A 21,768-nucleotide genomic window follows, 5' to 3' on the forward strand; every position below is an offset into this window, starting at 1 on the left:
GCACAGAATACATCTCATTTTGGAGGATGCTGCTCTTACAATTGCTTCTAGCTATGCAGAAAATCAAAATTCCTTATTTCAGGACTGCAATGAGTCAGCCACTATTTCCTTCAGTGTTTCACACCTGTGCTCATCCAGTATCTTCCATCAGAGGATATCAAAGAACTCTGTAAACACAAAAAGCCCTTCCTTGGGGAGGTCTGAAACCTCTAGAGAAGCAGCTGCAGACAAACCAAGGCACAGCATGGTCAAGTATTAGAGCTTTTAGTGATTTCATCTTGGATTTTCTCAGGACAACACACCTAAGGTCTGCTTTCCTCCAACTGCTGCTTTTAATGTGATGGATGCTCAGTAAACATGAAATCTGTGAAGTCCAGGAAGATTCTGGTAAACGACTCAAAAAAAAAAAAAAAGAAAAAGGAATTTCTCAAGATCATGGATAGTTGGAAATTGAGGCCAATGAGATTTCCACATAGTCTGGAAGTCAGGGATGGGATTCAACCACCTCATCTCAGCTCTGAATCTGTTCAGCTTCACTGGCTCTAAAAGAGCTGAGCTTTCCACAGCTGAGATCAGTTCTCAGAAGCCCAGAGTCTGACAGCTCCAGCTGCTGAAGAGTTATTTGTGATTAAATAAAGCAGAGGATGTGAAATCCTCAAGCACTTCTGCCCACCACTTCCTGAGCAGGTTATCAGCCCCTCTGTATAAATAGCTTTCAGGCACACCCAAGAAGGAGGTGTGCTGGAAGCAGAGGCACAGCCCATCCAAAGGGCTGTAAAATGCCAAAGAACTAAAAATGACTTCAGTGCCTTTCCTTCCTGGTGGTTATTCAACACCCCAGCCCCACTCTCCCTCTCTTCTCCCCTCACCAAAAGGACCCAGAGCATGGCTGACCTGTAAATTTACGTAGCATTTCAGTGCAGGTTTCTGCCACAGTTTCATCATCATACTTCTCCATGATCAAAGCCTCTTCTCCACAGATCCAGCCACTCAGGACATGGCCATACCTCTCTGGTGGGTAGAGCACATCAAAGCTGCAGATCTTCTTGTACCACAGCTCCTCGGGGTAAGTCAAGCTCTCACTCTCTGCCTCGTCTTCCCAGACAAACTGGATGCTGTTGCATTCAGAGCTCCAGAAAGGCTCTTCAAACTCCAGGAAAATCTTGTCAGTTGTGTTGATTCCTAGTTTCTCAATGGCCATCACCTTGTCCTCGGGCAAGCGGGGATGGAAGAGGCTCTCGTGGCGTTTCTTCAGGACACCCAGGGACACGGTCACGATGACGTGGTCAGCTGGGATGAACTCACAGTCCTCGCACTCCACGAAGACATCAGAGCCCTTGTCCTCCTCGGGGAGGTCACTGTTGTGGTCAGCCACCCTCTCAATCTCCTTGTGGACCGACTGGTTCCAGTGGATGCACTTGACCGGCTTGCGGAGCTGAATGACGGACTCTGGAATGGAGCGGGCTAAAATCTCCACGATTTTAATGAAACCACAAGGAATGATGTGATGGGCCCCAGGGATTTCGGTCCATTCCCCAAATTCACTGAGCGAGACTTCATCCATGCTGTGGGAGCTGCTCTCACAGCTCTCTACCTAAGGAAAAGCAAGACAAAAGCAACATTGCCACGGAGCAACTCATCACAACCATGGCATGGCACTGCAAGGGCACTTTGGGCAGCTATTTCTAATGTCTGAAGCTTTCAGTGTGCTGCCAAACCCTCAGCAATCAGCAAGGTAACCATCTACAGAGAGGGAGAGGACCCAGCACAGGAAGGAGACAGGAAATGCCAAGATGAGAGAGAGACACTTGTGTTCCTTTCACTCCATGGGATGTATCAAAGCGTTAAATTCGGGACCTGGTGGTTGAAGTTTGCAGGAGTATTGGGCACAGCTGTAGCTTCCAGAGATCCCTGGAACAGAGGCAGGATGTTTAGCCTGACCTGTGATAAGTTTCTAAAGATTAGAATCATAGAATCATAGAATTGGCTGGGTTGGAAGGGACCTCAGAGATCATCAAGTCCAACCCTTGATCCACTCCCACTGCAGTTCCTAGCCCATGGCACTCAGTGCCACATCCAGGCTCTTTGGAAAGATCTCCAGACACGGAGAATCCACTACTTCCCTGGGCAGCCCATTCCAATGCCTGATCACCCTCTCCAGAAAGAAATTCTTTCGAATCTCCAACCTAAACCTCCCCTGGCACAACTTGAGACCCTGCCCTCTTGTCTTGCTGAGAGTTGCCTGGGAAAAGAGCCCAACCCCCCCCTGGCTCCAACCTCCTTTCAGGGAGTTGCAGAGAGTGATGAGGTCTCCCCTGAGCCTCCTCTTCTCCAGCCTCAACACCCCCAGCTCCCTCAGCCCTTCCTCACAGCAATTCTGCTGGATCCCTTCACAGCCTCCTTGCTCTTCTCTGGACCTGCTCCAGCACCTCAAGCTCCTTCCTGAGGGGCTGAGGGGCCCAGAACTGGACACAGGACTCAAGCTGTGGCCTCCCCAGGGCTGAGCACAGGGGCAAAGAATCTTTGTTCTTCTCAGGTATTTACCCATGAGAAGGGATTTGCATGACTTGCAGAGAAGTCTCTGGCTGTGGCAACCTGTAGCTACCCCAGAAGTAACTACCAGGAAAACCAGAGCTGTATCAAGTGACTGACATTGTCTGCACAGGGGATGTTACCTGGATAACACAATAAATAACTGGTCTTCACATGGCAGCTGTGGAGACACCCTGTGACACAAACTCTTGGGTTAGGACACTGAGGTATCAGAACAAACCTCAGAACACACGTATTCAAATCTCAGCTTTATCACAGACCCCCTATGAGACCCTCTAGGTCTTGATTTCTCCATGTTTCAGCTTCCCACCTTTCCCATACACTATGGAGAACTGCTTGCCTTCCCTGCCTCATTTCTTAAGTCATTATAATTAAAAAAAGAATGACTGTTACACTTGCAGAGCAGCATTTAAGTCCTCATCCCACAAAGATCTCATTTAGGTGAAGGCATCAAGGGGATAAAAAGAACAAAGGAAGCCATGAGGAGAGATGCTTAGGACACAGGTTTGTATAATCTACCTTTGATTTTATGTCTTTACCTTCAAAATGCTGTCTAGGGATTTCTCCAGCAGATTATTAGCATCAAAATTACATTTATTCTGGTCTCTGATATACAGGGCAGAGGCAGAAATGGGTAAAAGACAGTTTTTAGGTAGGATCCTGGCATTGAGGCACAAGACAAGACAAGAAGCTGATAACAGAGTAGCTTCAGGTGGTAAAAAAACATTAAATCACACCAGAAAATGTAACAGGGCCTAGGAAAGCCCCTTCTAATTAGAAAGCTGGAAGTTTAAGGTAAGGAGAAAAAATAGTAAAGGCATTATTTCTTGCAGCCCCTGTCTTCAGCCATGTCTCCTGGGGAAGAGCTCACAAACCATCACACGGAGAGCAGTTCCCCAGTGATGAGCAAGGCTTCACCAGGTGTCTGAAGCTCAGGATTTGTCAATTCCTAGTTAAAATAAACCCAAAAAACCCCACTGACTTGTACACACACCTTCAGGTACTGCTGGATCATGGCTAGTTTCAGCCTCTTGATGGCCTCCGTGTCATCCGGGTCGGCCTTGACGCGTTTGCGCACCACGTCCCGTGTGAAGACACCCACACTGTTCTGGCTCTCAGCATTGACTGGTTTACCTCGTTGGAAGAACTCCTGAGTCAGGTTATAGACCTGCCAGAGAAGAGGACAATGTGATCCACAGCAGATCCCAAGCCCCCAGCATGAGGCTTTTTTCCTCCATCCAAACCCATCCAAGAACGTTCAGGTTGCCAAAGATCAGCTTTGGGTTTGTCACCTGCTCTGCTCCAACTCCACACCAAGTGGTGCCCACAGGTACCTTGGGTAGAAAGCAGGATCCCTCCAAGCAAAGATAAACACCCTTACTCACCTCCAACAGTCCAAGTTCTATTACATCACTATAGGGTTTAAGTTGTGCCAAGTTTAGGGTGGATATTAGGAAAAAATTCTTTACTGAAAGAGTGGAATGGGCTGCCCAGGGAGATGGTAGAGTGGCCATCCCTGGAGGTGTTCAAGAAGTGTTTAGATGTGGTGCTTCAAGATATGGCTTAGTGGTTGTAGTAGTTAGATTATGCTTGGACTCAATGATAGTGAAGGTGTTTTCCAACCTTAATGATTCTATGATTAAGTTATTTTTTAATTTAACCGTGCCCTTTCTAGAAATTGCAAAAGACCAAGTGAGGTGTTCCTGCTGCCAGGCAAGCACAAAAGCCTCTCTACAGAGCAGGCTTGGGTCTGCAGTGTGTAATTTCTGGCTCTGCTGAGCAGTGTCACAGCCTGACTTGGCTCCACTCTCCACCCAAAGGCTACACAAAGCCTATAGGGAGAGATCTGGAGCAGCAGGACCCATGTGCATCCTCACAGCTGACACTAAGGGACCAGCTCTGTTCCCACTGGGATGTCTCTGGAGCAATCCCAGGTGCAGACACTTTTTCTAAAATCTTTCTCAGCTTGAAGGGCTCAGATTTTTGACTGCTCTAACCTGGAAGTAGCCCTTCCATCCTCTTTGTGATCCTTCCAGACAAGGAAGGTGGAGAAGGATGTCCTACAAGGCATAAAGGCTCCAGCAAAGGAAAAGAAAGAACATCTTCTCTGTTCCCCAAAGCCAAAAGCTCTTTGGTAGTTTCAACATCCCCCAGTTCTCCACTGATTTAATTTAAGGGCCAAACCACTTCCAGCAAGTAGAAGCTGGCCAGACCTTGTGTCAGCACAATGCAGCTCAGCTTCCCTAAGCTGATTGCACACTGTAAGCAAATAACACCCTCACAAGACAAGCAAAGCTGTGGTAAAACCCAGCTACCATTTGGCCAAAAGGATAAAGAACCCAGGGCTATGTTTTCATTAACCATTGTATTCTTCACTGCCCAACAGAGAACAGAAATGCAAACAGCAAGTCTGTCCTACACGTCATCCCATCACTCAGGTAGCAAGTAGGTATCACCACCAGGATTATTTTTTTTTCCTCAGGATCCCTGTTATTTCTTTGCTTTTCTCTTCCTGAGGGTGCTGAACCATTTGATGAGGAAGGCAAAGCTGTTGTACACAAGCAGGAGGTGAAACAAGAGCAAGTCCTGATTAAGAGAGACCCTGTCATACTAACAGGATCAAAAAGATACTTGAAATGTGTTCTTTAACACACACATGCATCAAATAAATCCCATATAGGAAATTACAGGAGAGGTTGAATGCAAGTTACATTTAAGGCAAGTTTTCTAATGAAAATGGAGCAGAATTGTGCTGTCTGGAGTTGGAGTTAACCTGGGCTTTGCCTTCCCAGGTAGGAAACTGCTTAGAGTAAGAGAAAGCATCATTGTGCTCATGGGACCACCTCTGAAATTCCTGGGAACAGGCATCTGTGAGATTTGAAAAGTCTCCTTCAATCATTTCAATCAGTTCCTGTGAGAGTTCACGTGGGCTTTATCTTAAAGAGCCTGGTGAAAGGTTGCATCAACAACCACCTGAAAAATTCTGCTGGTTTTCTAATTAACCCTACAAAATCCCCATGCATCAGCAGGGATAGCTACACCCTGGGCAGTCTTCTTTTCTGGTATCACAAATCTGATACAAGCAGGGAAAAAAATCATGACAGACTGCATCAGCTCCCAGCTTCTACTGCTGGCAAACTCACATCCCAGCATAGTCAGCTCATCATTTCCTCTGGGTTTGGGCAAAATAACTGGTCCTAGAAGCCTGTCTGCAAGAACCACCAGCAGAAGCAAAGGACACATCTCAAGTGACCATTCCATGTGGATTTCCATCCCTAATTCTGCAGGTTTACACACAATTCTGTGAGGGAAACGAGGCTGAAGGTCAGAAATTAAAAAGAATCACAGAATCCTAGAATGGGTTGGGCTGGAAGGGACCTTAACATCACCTGGTTCCTGCATGGGTAGGGACACCTTCCAAGGAGTTAATGGAATAGCCAGAATCCTAAAATGTCTCCACTTGGGCTTAGACCTTCTGACTCCTTTTCAACCCCCTTTGGAGCATCCCACAAGCAGGGGCTCTGCCAAGAACATGGGCTCCAGCATGGATGTCCTCACTGTTACCTACAGCCTTCCACCTCCACGTGTTTACTACCTACGTGCTCCTGCACCACCACAGGAAGAGGCAGCTTCTTAGGAAGAACAAATCTAAATAAAGAAGTTTTTCAGCACTGAAGGAGGTCAGGAAAGCACATCCCCATCCACGCTCCTTCCTGCCAGCCCCTGTGGCATTGTCTTTTTCTTCCTTGGCTTCAAAACTGCAGTGACTTAATCCCCGGTCAGTCAAAAATCCCTGCTGGAGATAGGACCCTGCTGTCACCCAGCCAGACATCTGTCAGGGCAATAGAGGGGCAAGGGAGGGAACTGTAACTCTTGGTGGCCCTTTGCTCCTGCTTTCCACGATAACACAAGGCACTGGAGCTTAATTGGGGATGGCACGGAGCCCAGCACAGGGTGGGGGTGAGAAGGGTTGGAAAAGTTGTTCATTCTTTGGAGACATCCCTCCCCCAGGAGCTGAGCAGCACACAGGGGGGAAAGCTGACAGATAACGGGGCCATTAATTAGCTGACTGTTCAAGGGAGGGCTCCTGAGAAGCAGGTTTTTAGGGACCACATCCTTCACTGAAAAGCCTGTGTAAAAATCAACTTTTTTTCTAAATGAGGCTGGTGATGGGCTGTGAAATTCCTGGGCAGCCAAAGCAGTGGGGTTTTGCACCTGCATTTAACTTATCAAGTTGACACCTACCTCCCACCCTTCACAAATACCTGGGAGCTGGCCTTAAATATCTCTGTGGAGAGGGAAATGAGGATTTAGCAGGGGCAGAAGAGTATCTCTGGGATGGATTGTCCCTATTCTCATTTCCCCAGCAGTTATAGGGCCACACAGAGAGACCTCAAAGTTCACACTCCTCTCCCTTTGCTTTCATGCAGATATGGAATAAGCAGGCAAAGGAAAAAAATCCAGAATTTCCCCACTTATCCTGGAAGGAATGGAGAGGAAGGTGGGAAGATGATGAACACATGGCATGGACATCAAACCCAGGGGAACCTTCCAGTGCTGATGTCCCCTTTTTCTGAGAGACTTGAGCAAGTGATGACCTTGAGCAATGCCAAGGTCATGATCTAAGGAGAGCCTTAAATCAACAGTGGCTGGAGAATTGTCCTGCCCACAGCAGGCTCAGTATTTTTTCTCATGGTGCATCACCTGGCAATCTGTGGTTGGAAATCCAAGCAGCTACTCTGCAGGGCTGGAGATTTTCCCTCCTACCCAGCAGTGCTCGTTTTGCAAATGTCCTCAAGGCTTTGGGTCACCTTGGTCACAAGCTCCTTGAGAGATCTTGACTGATTTCAACCAAGTGCAACAGCTTCTCAGGTAGGACAGTGTCTCTTAAAGAGTTTTCTGCTACAGAAGGGAAGAGCTGAGCAGTCTCAGCTGCCTCGTAACCAAATAAAGGCTTCTGTGAGGCATCCCTACAGCTATTAAAAATTCAGGCTACTGCAAACAAAAAGAGGCAAAACTTGTACTGAAGTCGAAGGAGCCAGCCAAAAAAGATTGGACAAGTGCCTGGAAAAAAGCATAAGGACTTCCCAAATGAACTAGCAAGGCAAAGCTCTGCATGTACTGGGGTGCTTTGCCTTTCACACCAGGAAAATCCAAGCACGGAGAGAGGAGAGACCTTTGCCTTGCCAGGCAGCTCCACATCCCCAAGGGAAAAACTCCAGGGAGGGTCCCTGTGCTTGGCACTCACTGGAATTTGGTGTCCAGATGACAGAGTAAGAGGGGTTAGAGAGGCACAGATGGAGAAGCTGAAGGCTTTTGCTGGAGGGCAAGGAGGTGGCAGCAGCTGCAGGGCAAGGAGGGCAGAGTTTGACGTGAGTGCACGGGGAGGGAGCTGGCTCTGCAGGGGGGCAGAGGTTTGAACCTGTGACAAATTTAGCCCTGTTCATTCAGGACTACATTTTCCACTGGTACTGCCAGTGTTACTGATTAAGCTTTGCATCATGTGGTTGCTGGCTGTTTTGTTGGGTTTTTTTTCAAGTCAGGACAGAGTGAGTTACAGCCTCCACTAACTCAGCCTCTTCTAAAGGGGGAGATGCAGCCAAGATGCTGCCCCAAGACCCTAAAAAGGGTCTGGGAGCTCTTGCAAGGCAAGGGAAAAGCCTGACCTCAAGATCTGGTGGTCTGTATGATGGCTTTTTATCCTCGAGAGCTTCAAGACATTTTAACAAAACCTCTCAATAAACCTGCCTCCCAAAAACCAGAGATGCAGAACTGGAGACCAAATTCCTGCTGGTCTACGCCAGCACTCATCTCATCACCAGTTAAAGCAAGAGAGTAGTGGCCAGAGAGAATGAAAAGAAAGGAAAAAAGAGGAAAAGGAGGAAAAGGAGGAAAAGGAGGAAAAGGAGGAAAAGGAGGAAAGGAGGAAAAGGAGGAAAAGGAGGAAAAGGAGGAAAAGGAGGAAAAGGAGGAAAAGGAGAAAAAGGAGAAAAAGGAGAAAAAGGAGAAAAAGGGGAAAGGGGGAAGGGGAAAGGGGAAAGGAGAAAGGAGAAAGGAGAAAGGAGAAAGGAGAAAGGAGAAAGGAGAAAGGAGAAAGGAGAAAGGAAAAAAGAAAAAGGAAAAAGGAAAAAGGAAAAAGGAAAAAGGAAAAAGGAAAAAGGAAAAAGGAAAAGGAAAAAGGAAAAAGGAAAAAGGAAAAAGGAAAAAGGAAAAAGGAAAAAGGAAAAAAGGAAAAAGGAAAAAGGAAAAAGGAAAAAGGAAATGGAATGGACTCTGGTGAAAACGCAAAAAACTAAAAGTGCTGGGGAAGTGGGAGACTCAACAGAACAGAAACCAGAAATGCATCAGGCAGACTCAGCATGTGTAACCAGAACCATTCTCTGCACTTTATGGCAGAGGAGAAGGTCCCCAGGGCCACACTCCTGCTGCTTGGGACTGCCCACCCACAGGGACACTTGAATTTCATTTACAGTCTTCTGGAGATTTTCAGATCATGTCTTGCCTTACATCCCACTTTTCCTACACAGTGAAAGGCAGAAACCACAGTCAGGTGTCTTAAATCTCTCCAGATCCCATCTGACACCCAAAGAAGCTGAGACAAGAAGCTCAACAAAGCCCCTGCAAGAAATTCCAGCACAATTTGAAAGCAGCCAGAGAAAGCATCTCCCCAGTAACAGCAATTAAGAGGTTGGCTGATGTCCCCTTCTTGGCTTAAGCTGTCCCCTGCATATTTTTTATCACAGAGAGTTGCTGCAGATATTTTTACAATCCATAAATGTGAAAGCCTTTTCTGTCTCCTGGGGATAAAGATCTATCCTGTGGCACCAATAAGCTCACGATGTGCTGCATAAAGAAGATTAACTTTTAATGTGCTGTTCTCTCATGCCACTGGCTGCTCTCTTCAAAAGAAAGGGGAGATTTTCCAAATGAATCATTTCTAAAACACTGACACCTTGCTAGAGCCTTATCAGCTGAATCTCAAAGCTAAGGAGCTCTCAACTTTATATTCTCTTCTCATTTCAGAGTCTGTCACCCTCCCTTTTGCTGGAGATTCTTCTGTCAGCTTTGATGACCATCACAGAGCACTACACACAGCTTGGCAGTCTGCCATTTACATAAATAATTCTGCTCCCTCCAGTATTTTCACTTATTCCCTCATTGCTGTTAATCTTGCCCCCCCCCTCATCTCACCTGTCTTTTTTTCCTGGCTGGCTCTGGTTCTGTTTTCAACCCAGGAACACAAAAAAGTTGTTCTGATGAATTATCCCAACATTTGCCCAAGAAGAATTCCCTCCCAGCCACGAGTTGCTGAATTCCTTCCATAACAAGGGCTCTCTGAAATTCCTCCTGCCCCTCTCTAAAACTGAAACCAATTTGGGCCATCCCATCACAGATGACCCAGGTCAGCTTCAAGAGTTTCTTCAAACAAAACAAACTTTAAAACTCCCCATTTCTGCTCTCCATTCAATTCTTGATAATTCCTCACAGCCTACAGTGACTTTTCTCTTGGTGGCTTTCTTAATGCTCTTGGATATATTTTTAAACACAAAGTATGCAAGAGTAACCTGAATTTAGTGTGTGTTTAGCCAAGTATCAAATACTGGTGAAGCTCTGGCAGATGAAAATCTGAAGATTTTAAGCATGGCTACAGCCTGATGAGAATAACAACATTTTGCCCCATTTTCTGTAAACCCCTAAGAGATCACAGTACCTGGAGGATTGGACATTTTCCCTTGATCCCCCCATGAATGTACTTCAGAAGCAACACTAAAAAACTGTGGGGAATAATCACAATGAACTTTGGCAAGCCTCTGTCTTTCACTCCACTCTTCCTCAGGCCAAATCTTTCTGGCAGCAGACACAACTTATACCAGTTCCACACACCAATCAGTAGGAAACCCCATTTTCCCTCTGAAAGAAACACAAGGATGACAGCAGCAGTGCCAAGTTACAGGGAAGTAAATTTGGCCTCACTGCTTTTTAGCAGATTTAGTCTTTCCACTAAACATGCATTTTCATTTCCACCTTGCAGCTTTTTTCAGTATTTTTAGGTGCTGAGTCTGTAGCTGCATCTTTGGGTTGTTTTGGGGTTTTTTTTCTATCTGCTCTTGTCACATCCTGAGCCCCTCATCTACACCCAACTGAAGAGGACATCACTGAACATCAATCAAAAGAAGTTAAAAGAATCTTAAACTCAAATCCACACTGGTGTCAATCTGCCAGAAAAGATGTTCCTTTTCTTCTGATGCAAGAAAATCTAAAATTCCAATGAAACTGCACTAACTTTGGCATAAACCACTAGGGGATTTATAACATCAATAAAATGTCACAGGGCTACAATATTTAGCTGCTGGTTGCTAAGGTTCTGAGTTCTGCTTTGCTCAGTGATTTGATCCCTCCTCTACTCTTTCAATGAAGTAGGAACTTTCAAGAGCAAATGACTGGATTCCCCCCAGCAATATTTGCTGGAAGTGATTAAATTGATGACAAATGTGGAAAGATTGCTCTTCCCAACAGCAGTGAGTTAATCCCACATCAGGGACAAATAAGGTGTAGTTAAGCAAATTAAATGCTGATTTTTTGGTAAAGAAATTAAAGCTGTGCTTCCTTTTCTCCTTCTGCCTTACTTCAGGATGTTGTAGCTGTCAAGGGGTGTCAGTAATCCAGGCCACCCTACAACCTGACAAAGCAGCTGAGTACCAACCTCGTTGTATAAATCACTGAATTCTTCAACCACATCCTTCGGGATCCTCTGCCCGTTGTTGGTGAGATGATAAGCCACCCCATTCTTGGAGTAAAGACTGATCCTTCCAACACTTCTCTCACCATCAGTAGTCTCTTCAAGCAAACCATTGTCTTCTGCTAGATGATAGACTGGGTTTCCATGTGAACCATGAATCCACGTAGCTCCCAGTTCAAAAGTGGCGTGCCCTGTAGGAGAGTCAACCAAGCAAACCAGTTACTGAAGCCCTGGAAGCTCCTCACACTCAACCCTAAATAAAATGTACATGAACAAAAGCAGAAAAATTGCCCAAGGACAACACATGTTTGAACATCACTTAAGCAAGCTCACTCTGTTAGACAAGGGCAGTGCCAGTGCTCTTCCAACCAGTCCTGTGGGATACAAGTTTAGGCAGTTCTAGAAGAAGATGGGAAGTTTCCAACAAAGATACATCATAGTGGCACACCTCTGATGCTTCAGATGAAATTCAGAATATTCTAGGTTCCCAGTTCTTCTCATGGTTGTTGCTAGCTGCTCTATCCTTTCTACTTGGCCTTTCCAAAACATCTCCTCTAAACCTGCCCTTAGGAAGGTGATCAGACAGCAAGGGATGTACTGCTTGTGTTGCAGCACAAGCCATGGAAGGATTTCCAAGCCCTGGAGATGTGGGGATGAGGGCCATGGGGCAGTGGTGGCCTTGGCAGTGCTGGGGGAATGATTGGATTGATGATCTGAAAGGTCTTTCCCAACCAAAATGATTCCATGATTCTATAAAGGGGGTGCTGGAAGGAAAAGAGCTGTTAAGAAGCCACCTGCACTAGTGCAAAAAGGACATCAGGGATACTAATATAACACTAATACTAATATAATATAATACTAATTAGGGATACTAATATATATATACAGATAAATACTAAAGTTGTAGGACAAGAATAGAGTAAATAAAAACTTCAGCTATCCAGTGTATTCAAGTGAATGGGATGGAAACTCAAACACAGAAAGAATCACACAATGGCTGAGGTTGGAAGGCACCTAAAGACCAAGAAATGCATCTACAGCAGGGAGATGCAGAAAAATTTGGATTGCCTTGGGATGGCCACGTTGCTCTGCACACTGAACCCTGCCCTGTGATTAAAAATGCATTTACAAATACACCTCAGATTAACTGCAACACAAAAAATGCATTTCCACCCCCCAAGTAAGTAAATAGGTTCTATTTTATTATTCATGCCTTTGAAAATTTAAATTAAAAAAAAATCATCTTTAAAATGATGCTCTGTCAGGTTAGACACCAAACCTAGACTTTAATCACCTGTACTATTTCTGCCTGCAAAACACAAAGATTTTGGCCAGCCCCACTTGCTCCTTTCCTTACAATTAATGGGGTTTGCCCCAGGACTCTGATCCCTGCCCCCTAAAAGAACCAGCACAGCCCCAACTGGGCTGAGAACAGAGGGAGATGTACAGCAGCTGAAAGGAGGTGCTAAAAATAAGCTTGGGTCACATCTTCCACCCAGATTTTTTACAGATTCTTCAAAGTCCAAAGGGAACTGTCTGAAAGCCTGACAAAGCTGTGTTCTCCCTGCATCCCTGCCAGCACCACACTGGATTTCTCTCATCAGAGGTGTGCCTAATTAAATGGGTCAGTTAATAGGATCCTCCTTAATAAAGGAAGGATCCATGCAGTTAGCAGGCATCATATACTGTTTAAGATGTAAATGTATGCTCAGGCAGGCAGCCACAGCAGCTCTGGGCTGAAACGCAGTCAGGTTTAATGTGTGAAAGCTCCAAGAAATGCTGCTCCCCAGCTGAGACTCTGCCTCCCAGGGAAGCTCCACTACCTTGTTTTTCAAGCAGACAACCACCTGGTCATTAGGGAACATGCTAATTGCCCTTCAAAACCCTCATGACAGGACTTTAAAAGAGCACAAGGTTTCTACATCTTACCCCATGACAGGTAAAACCCAAGCAATGTGCTTCAGCCCCGAGTCACAAACCTGGGAATATTTTAAGGCATCACAAACTCCAAGACATTCCCAGAGCATCCAGCCTGGAGGAAATGACAGCTCTACCTTGGCAGCCAAAAGGTACAAAGCTCATAAATAATACTGCATGTGGCAGGCACCTTGTTAATGCAATCCTCCTGTGAGCCATCACATGCCAGACCAGCAGCAGGAATTCTGCCTGCTGCTTCGTGGCAGGAGCTTGCTCCCTGCTCCTCTTAAAAACCCTCCTGGATATAGCACTTATTTATGGAGCACCTGATCTTGGAAAGAAAAAAACCAATAAAACATGCCAGCAGGTCCTGCTGTATTATGATGTGTTCCCAGCTCTCCTGTTTTCAGCAGCTGGGTGGAATAAAATCAAACACTGATAAATTAAAGAGAGGCATTCTTGCCTGTCATACTTAAGAACTGACTGTATGCACTCCCAAGCTGTTAAGCTAGTTGTTACCTGGTGTGATATGACAAATTATTTGAAAGTGTAAAATTAAACTACCTATTTTTAATGAGAGATATATTTAATGAGAAATAGCTCGTTTACTTTTAGGGCCTTATAAAAGACTTGAGCTTCAATATTAATTGGCTTCAAATGAATCATCTGATACATCAAAAATAGAACAAGAAAAAAAAAACCTGCTTCCTATTCGGTGGCTGTAATTAGTGAGACACAAGCAGCAGTCACAACAGGCCTTTACACAACAATATACTGTACCAGGAGTTTTCCAAAGGAACAGAGATTGTGCCTCAAGCCTTCTGAATACGCACGGGAACTTCCCCATTTCCCCTCTCAGCCCTGCCTATTTCTTGGGCATCCTGTCCTGATATGTCTGCAGTGGATATAGATGTTACAGATCATTTAAAATAAAAAAAAAAACACAATGGACAACCACACAAACCCCTCTGCCTCCTCTGTGCTAGAGGGGATGAACCAAACCTCTGCAAATCCAAGTAATTCCCCTAGGCTGAAGAGTTTGAGGGTGTTCCTGCTTAGTGGAGGGGGGTTGGACCTTTAGAGGTCCCTTCCAACTCAATTTTTTCTATGGTTCTATATTCTGGTTGAGGGAAAATCCTGTGCCCTGCAAGACAGGGCTCAGTGAGAGTGGAACTGTAAGGAAATAACCCTGGGAGGGTGCTCTGCTGAGGATTTAAATCGTAGTTAATTGTGCAGGCAGAGGGAGAGGCCAGAGAGGTTTAACATTTAAATGCCATTCAGACAAGCAGATCAAAGCAGTCTCATGTTGAAGACCCAGACAGACCACTTCTGGGAGACTGTTTTGTAAGCTTTAATGAGCTCTGAGAAATCAACTTGCACGCCCCAGGTGCTATCTTGCTGCTCCAGGCAGAATGGAAAAAAGAAAACAGAGCCCAGGGCCATGATGCCCTTCACCTTCACATCAGGGAAGGAGGAGGTTTGGAGTACCTGCTGCTTCTGAAGATTTCAACACCCAACTGGGCTTGAAAATTGTTTGGCAAAAGGGCAGGGGATTCTGCAAAGTGCACAAAGGGGCAGAACAGGGACCCAGCTTGGGAGAGAGCTGCAGTCCCTGCCCATAGCACAGAACTGGAAGAAGACAAGATGGACAGTTTGGAGTTTTAAGAAAGATATTAAAAGATCAAGGCTTTGGATTCCAGCCCTCTGCAAACAACACACCCCAAGATCTCCACCCAAGTGAAAAGCCTGCTTTTGTTTCAGGTTAGTTAAAAATTGGCAACAAACTGGAGGTAGATCCCCAGCAAAGGAAAAGATAGGAGTAACCACTAAAGGTGTCCAAAGGTGAAAGACTTTGTCTCTATACTCATACAACAAAACCATTTCACAGGTGCACTGACAAAATGATGTATTGCTCCCCAAAGCTCTCAGGTCTTTAACACTTCCCTCCATTCACAGAGATGATCCAGGATATTTTTAATTGTGAGTAAAGGACACACTTCCCATTCTAACCCCCATGCCAAGTCTCAGCAGAATGTGAAGTGCCCTATTCAAACCCCAGAGATTAGATTTGTCCCACTGCCTTTCCATTCATTTCCCTTCTCAAAGTCCCTAGGACACTGCTGTTTATTTACCATGGTGAGTTTCTCGAGTAAAATATAAGCACCTGGAAAATGAAAAGGAGGGCAGCAAGAGGCCAAAGGCAATAAATAGAGTGGGATCAGAAACAGAACTGCTTAACTGAAATCAGGAAGGCAATTCATTAAATGAGAAGAGAGCTTTTTGCCTCCTGCAGAGTAGATACAGGCAATGCCCTTCTAGATACCAGGGAAAGTTTTGTTGACTACTGTGCTGCAAAGGTTTGTTCCAGTCCTTTTGCACTGAAGAAGTTTTACAAGTCCTTCCAATTGACATGGGATTAAAATACCCAGTGTCTGCATCTTTATTCCATGCTAAGAAAGGAAGCCACAGAGGTAGGAAAGCTGCAAGCCAGGATGAAAGGAAACATTGAAGGGGTTTTTCCAGCAGCCTGATTCACAGAGGGTAGTGCCCCACACAGTAAATTAGTTCTAGGGAAATGAATGGGGCTGTTTGTGAAACAGAATAGCTGGGAGCTTGCCCCTTTGCAAGTGATGAAAGTCCCTGAGAAATGGCCCTTCACTAGCCAGCAGATTTACTGACTGCTCCTAGGCTAGAGTCAAGCTTGAAAACGTTGGTGGAAAGTGCCTCAATAGAGTTATTTAGTCACAGACCTGCTACACAGAGCTCTGCCTGTCCAGAGGAAAACAACCACCAAGGTCTCTGTTTCCTAGGAACACACTTGGGGAGCAATTCTCCCTGAACAAAATACCCACAGGGTAGCTCAGATCCACCCAAAAAGCCCCCCAGCTTTGTTATTCCCCACACCACCACCCCTCCAACAATCTTTTGCACTTTTGCCTGTAAAAAAAAAGCACATTTCTAACAGAAAACCTCACGGGCAGAGCCAAGCCCAACCCATCACTTCCCAAAGATTTCCTCTTACCAAGATTCAGGGAGCAATTCTCCCTGAACAAAATACCCACAGGGTAGCTCAGATCCACCTGAAAAGACCCTGAGCTTTGGTATTCCCCACACCACCACCCCTCCAACAACCTTTTGCACTTTTGCCTGTAAAAAAAAAAGCACATTTCTAACAGAAAACCTCATGGGCAGAGCCAGCAAGCCCAACCCACCACTTCCCAAAGCTTTGCTCTTTCCAAGCTTCAGGGAGCAATTCTCCCTGAACAAAATACCCACAGGGTAGCTCAGATCCCCAAGCTTTGGTATTCCCCACACCACCACCCCTCCAACAACCTTTTGCACTTTTGCCTGTAAAAAAAAAGCACATTTCCTACAGAAAACCTCGGGCAGAGCCAAGCCCAACCCATCACTTCCCAAAGCTTTGCTCTTACCAAGCTTCACGCTCTGGACGCGGCCCCCGATGCGCTCGGTCGCCTCAAGGACACTGACATCCGTGAAACCACTTTCCAAAAGTGCTTTGGCTGCTGAGAGCCCTGCAAGCCCAGCACCAATAATCACTATTCGAGGCTGTCGTTTGCTCCGTAGGCCACTACTGAGAGGATCATCCGTGCTGTCTGCAGATATTTCACAACTTTGCATGCCGTCCAAGCTCTCTTTCTAAGGAACCTGCGGGGAAAAAAAAAACCAAGAAAACGAGTGAGGTTCAGGGAGCTCGGCTCAAACTCAGCCTCTGCAGTTGAGACATCCTAAGGAAGGCTAAAAAAAACAACAAAAAAACAAACAAAGAAGTCTGGTTGAAAAGAAAGAACATTTGTGAACTAGACCCATCCTTCAAAATTGAGATGCACAGGAAGGATAATTGAGGTCAAATTGGGATACAACAACGTTTTGGCCCGGAGCACCCGTACTGGAAACTCCAGAATCTCCACCCTCTTCTACCACTTAGACTATTTCCAGAGAAGTCAAGTGATTTACAAACTCCCCTGTCTTTATATAACCTCCACAAGTGGCAATTTTGTGGTAAAGACTTAAAAAAAAAATTAAATAAAATTTAAAAAACCAACAAACCACACGCCCAGTGCCACCAAGCTCCACAACAAAGTCCTGAAGATTCACTTTGCTTCTGTGGCAACCACAAAGCATAAGGTTCATATAACCATGGGACAGGGTAAAGAGGATTTAGCTCCAAGCATGGGGATCAGGTATCAAACCAATCATTACAGAAATGGTAGAGATGCAAAAAAAGTTTCAAGTGATGAAAGCCAGCAAGGGCCAGCTGAAAAATTCAGAGCCACGTGGTGCAGCCACTGCTGTCCTGGATCAGCCTGAGTCTTTGATGAAGAAAGGTCCAAACCAGGCAAGTCCTGACCAGCCTGACTCTACCTCCACCCAGCCAAGTCATCCAGGCAGTTATCCTCTTGAAGCCACCTTTAAAGAGTGTATACCTTAAAGTCCCATCACCTTATTTAAGTATATGGCCTTAGCCATGGTTAAGGTTAAATCTTTAATCAGAGATCACCAGTCTAGGATGTCCCCATGCCCAGATGTCAATGTCACCTGGTTCTGGATAGCTTTACACCTGCATGAAGAACAGGGTACAGAGATCCATACCCCAACAGGCCCCAGGAAACATCAGTCCTGACCTGCAAAGGATAAATGCACAGCTCAGGTTCCCTCAGCCCTCCAAAGCAGGAGGTACCCAGTGATTTGGATAAAAAACACACACAATTCCCCCCCAAACCTCCTACCCAATGCCTACTGAATGCAGCAAAATCCAGGGAGCTCCTAATGCTGCCTCTACCTCTCACCAAGTCCCTGGATGCTCCTCCTGAGCTCCTCAACACTCCCATCACTTGGCCAGTGTCAGATTCCTCTTTTCTCTCTTGCCTGATCAGGAGAAGAGTCAAATCTTTGCACTTAAGACACTGCTGGACTTTTGCAGTACATGATCCCAGGGACTACAAAGCAATCCTGGCAGTATATGGAGAGTTTCTTTTTCTCTGGGATCTTAAAGCTTTTATGTATGTTGGCCAAGAACCTCCTGCTCTCTGTAACAGAGGAGACATGAGACTGTTGTCAGCAGTGATTTGAGCAGTGGTATTCAGCTCAATCCACCCTATCTGGGCTCATCTGCAAGAGAGATGAACACAGGGCTTGTAACAACCTCTGCTTCTGCCCATGCAGCTTTGTCCCAAGTGCCCCCAGGTGACACTGAGCCAGCTCTGCCTGCAGCCATGCTACAAACTCAGGTCACATCATCACATGCTACAAAACCTCAGATCACATCAATTATCTCCCTCTTTTCACTTCCTGACCAACAGATCTCAGCAAGCAGATATTTATCCTAAGGAACCAGATATTGGTGTCCAGAGTTATTCCCAAGCTGGAAAGACATCAAGCATCAGGCTTTTTCTGAAGTCACAAATCATTGGAGAAGCAGAAAAGCTGTGAGCAGCCCAAACCAGGCACTGGACTTACTTTTTGGACTCAAAAGCAGTAGAAAAGTTTGAAGAAGTAGCAGTGAATAACTTCTTCCACAAGAAACAGTAAAAATCTGAACAGGCAGAGGGGTGAAGGATGCAGAGCTCCTTCCCTACAGCTGCTGGTGGGATAAGTCAGATTTCCAGTTGTTGTCACCTTAGGAGTTGTCTCTGCTTGGCTTTGATGCTGATTTATTGCTCCTCTGGAGTTTCCTCACCTGGAACAGGAGTGTTTTATTCCTTTTTTATCTTAATCCAGTCTGAAAGTGGATTTTCAGAATGGTTTAAGATAAACAGGAACATGGCACTCCAGGTATGGAGGATGGAGTTGGCTGGGAATTGGTCAAATCCTCACCAGTTAGAGGTTGATATGGAAGAGGAGACCTCCTCAATGGTCTGTCAACTTTATACAAATATTCATGTCCTTTTGGTGGCTTCAAAACCATTCCCCAGTGAAAATTTAAGACATTCCCCTAAGCTATCTTATAAGAAACATCAAATGGTCATTCCCAGTTGACATTCTCCTTGGTGCTAAGGGCTTTCATAGATGATCCTTGGTCATCTCTTCTTCAAGAAGAAATAAATCTTCATCTGGCAAGTCCTTCCTCCTTTGTCAGCAATTATAAATCCACAGCTGAAATAACTCTTACTTGTCAGGTCTTAAGGAATGATTACAAGTCACAGATGCAATTCTACAACACTCTCCACTTCTCCTCCAGTCTCCAGTTAACACTTTGCATTTTAATTACCCCAGTGAAGAAGCATCTTTCCTGCTATCTAAACCCCACAGAAATGGAACCAGTTTAGCTCAGTTCTTTCAAGTGCAGCTTTCCTAATCCTGGCTTGGGCGAGCTCATGAAAATTCTTCACATGAGTGCTTCAAGAAAATGTTTTCCCCTCCTGTTTCAGCATTTTAATACTGGATTAGCTGACCTGTCTAGACAGAGGAGAAAATAACAGGGTATTGTGTGTGTACAGAATCCTGATTTAAAACCCACCCATAATTAGCCAATAACCATTCCTGTGTGATTGGCAGGGGAAGGCAATTAAAATTTAGCAAGAGCTTGGGGCTTTCCAACAAGGATACATGATCCATTGTGAAATGAGCAGACAATATAAATACAAGAATCCCCACTACACTTGATTTCAGTATCAATTATACACTGGTAGGCTCAAAAGTAAGACAAGCAGAGAAAACACAGCTCTCTGCAGTGCTCTACCTTGCCAGGCCACCAGTCAGGGCTTGAGCAAGTGAAAATTACCAGGTCCTCTAACTCAAAAGATGGTTTGGCTTTTTACTTTTTCTTGATTGCCAACGAGCTCTTTATTCTTTTTTTTCTTCCCTTTTGTCTTCTTCAAATCACAGGGTAAGAAGTGTCTTAGCTGTTATACTATGAATCTCTCTGAAGCTGTAATTTTGCTGTCTGTCCATCTAAGAGCAAGGGTAATACTAAATCACAGCAAAATTCCCCCTGTTTTGTCTTGGTTATACCTTTCCCTATGAGACAGGCACCAGCTTCCCACAATAAAATATTAAAAAAAAAAAAATCCAAGTACACATCTCCCTTCCATCTTAGAAAAATATCTTTATTTCTCTTACCTCTTGTGCATTTCAGCATTTCCCTCATATTTAAATCACTTCTGAGGCTCCCTTGCCTCAGTCTCCACCACCATTCTGTCCTTCCTTGCCTCCCTAGGTGCCACCACCCTCCATTCTTTCCTTCTCATTACTGTCCATTTCCTTTATCCAAAATAAAATACCTAATTCCTAAAACACCCTCCCTCAAAAAAAAAAACACCCAACCCTGAGCCCAAGTGCTGTTTACGAGCAGGCAAATCTTTGCAAAAAAATCTATTTTCTAAGATGGGCATCATTCTACCAGCCCAGAATCATGGGTTTCCACTCCTGGCATCTGTAGCCTTCAGTCCTATCAACTCCTCAGCCCTTCATCTCTGATCTGTTGCCCACCCAGCCCACTGCCAGCTCCCAGGGAAATCATTCTTTGCATCTGCACAGAGGAGCCTTGGCAGCCTTCTGCAGGACTTCAGAGCTAAGGACTAACCCAGAAATCATTTGGAACAGAATCCTGTGCTTCATCCTTTTAATATATCCTTCTGGATATATTCCCTACACCACAGAGTTATCCTGTGTTAAGCCTTCCACTTATCTAAGCTACAGTGGACCCCCAGCCAATGGCAACCTAGAAGTGCAAACATCACACTAAACCTTTTCTACCCTTAATCCAGCAGCAACAGCAACACAGCTCAGAGGTTTGTCCACTTCATGGGTTTTTTTTTTCCTCATTTTGCTGCTCAAAACTTGTAGGTCACAAGGAAAAAGGCAGAGAATTAAGGCAGTTCAGAACTGCCCTCCTTATTAAAACAATCCTCTCTGATCAGGCCATTCTTCTAGGATCCTTAAGAAAAGGTCACCAAGGCTCCAACAATTTAAAAATACAAATCCAAAATAAACAAAAAACGTTTCTCAAGGAAATCTGCTATTCTTAGTTCACCCAAACACTCCTGGTAGTACTGTCCTAGCTGTGGTGACACAAAGGCCAGACCAGGTACTGAGAACAAAGCTTGAGTGCTTCAAGGCTTCTCTGGTGGTTGGTTGGGTTTTTTTTTTTTTGGTTGGTTGTTTTTTCCACCAGGATTGGTTAGTCTTAAAAAAGCAACCTCCCTCTCCCTTCTGACTTCATCTCACTCAGCAGGTTGGTTTTTATACCCATGGGCTGTGAGCTCTTGGCACACCATGGACCACAGTGATGGTGATTCCAGGTGGGACTTCTCTGACCCCAACTCCCATCTGCTGCCTGCAGCCTTTCAGGTGATGGAGAGGAGGAGTAATCCATCCTGCTGATCTTTGGCATTCCTATTTTAGGATGGACGAGCTGCAAGGAAGCCTGCAGAGCAGTTTAAAACAACCACCTCATTTTTCCCAGCCCTCTTACATCAGCAGTTCAGCCAGGATCAAGAGTTTGCTTTGGAGAAACCTCAACACCTCCACATCCCACATTTTCATTCATGCTTTTCAGTGGTAACAAAGCAGCCAAATGGCTTCACTCCTCCTGGATG

At 45.2% G+C, this 21,768-nt stretch overlaps 1 protein-coding gene across 3 annotated transcripts in view; it reads right to left on the reverse strand.

The window, feature by feature from the left end:
* Positions 1-21,768, reverse strand: part of SMOX (spermine oxidase) — a 61,501-nt gene that overhangs the window by 7,546 nt on the left and 32,187 nt on the right. For all 3 annotated transcript variants that reach the window (XM_030450451.1, XM_030450452.1, XM_030450450.1), the window contains exons 2-5: positions 16,642-16,876; positions 11,258-11,484; positions 3,548-3,721; positions 895-1,594 (exon numbers count right to left, since the gene is read on the reverse strand). In XM_030450451.1, coding sequence (XP_030306311.1) covers positions 895-1,594; positions 3,548-3,721; positions 11,258-11,484; positions 16,642-16,849 — 1,309 coding nt within the window. In that variant the 5' untranslated portion in view covers positions 16,850-16,876. The remainder of the gene's footprint in view (positions 1-894; positions 1,595-3,547; positions 3,722-11,257; positions 11,485-16,641; positions 16,877-21,768) is intronic.

The sequence above is a fragment of the Calypte anna genome, chromosome 4B (assembly GCF_003957555.1).
Source record: "Calypte anna isolate BGI_N300 chromosome 4B, bCalAnn1_v1.p, whole genome shotgun sequence".
Taxonomy (NCBI): Eukaryota; Metazoa; Chordata; class Aves; order Apodiformes; family Trochilidae; genus Calypte; species Calypte anna.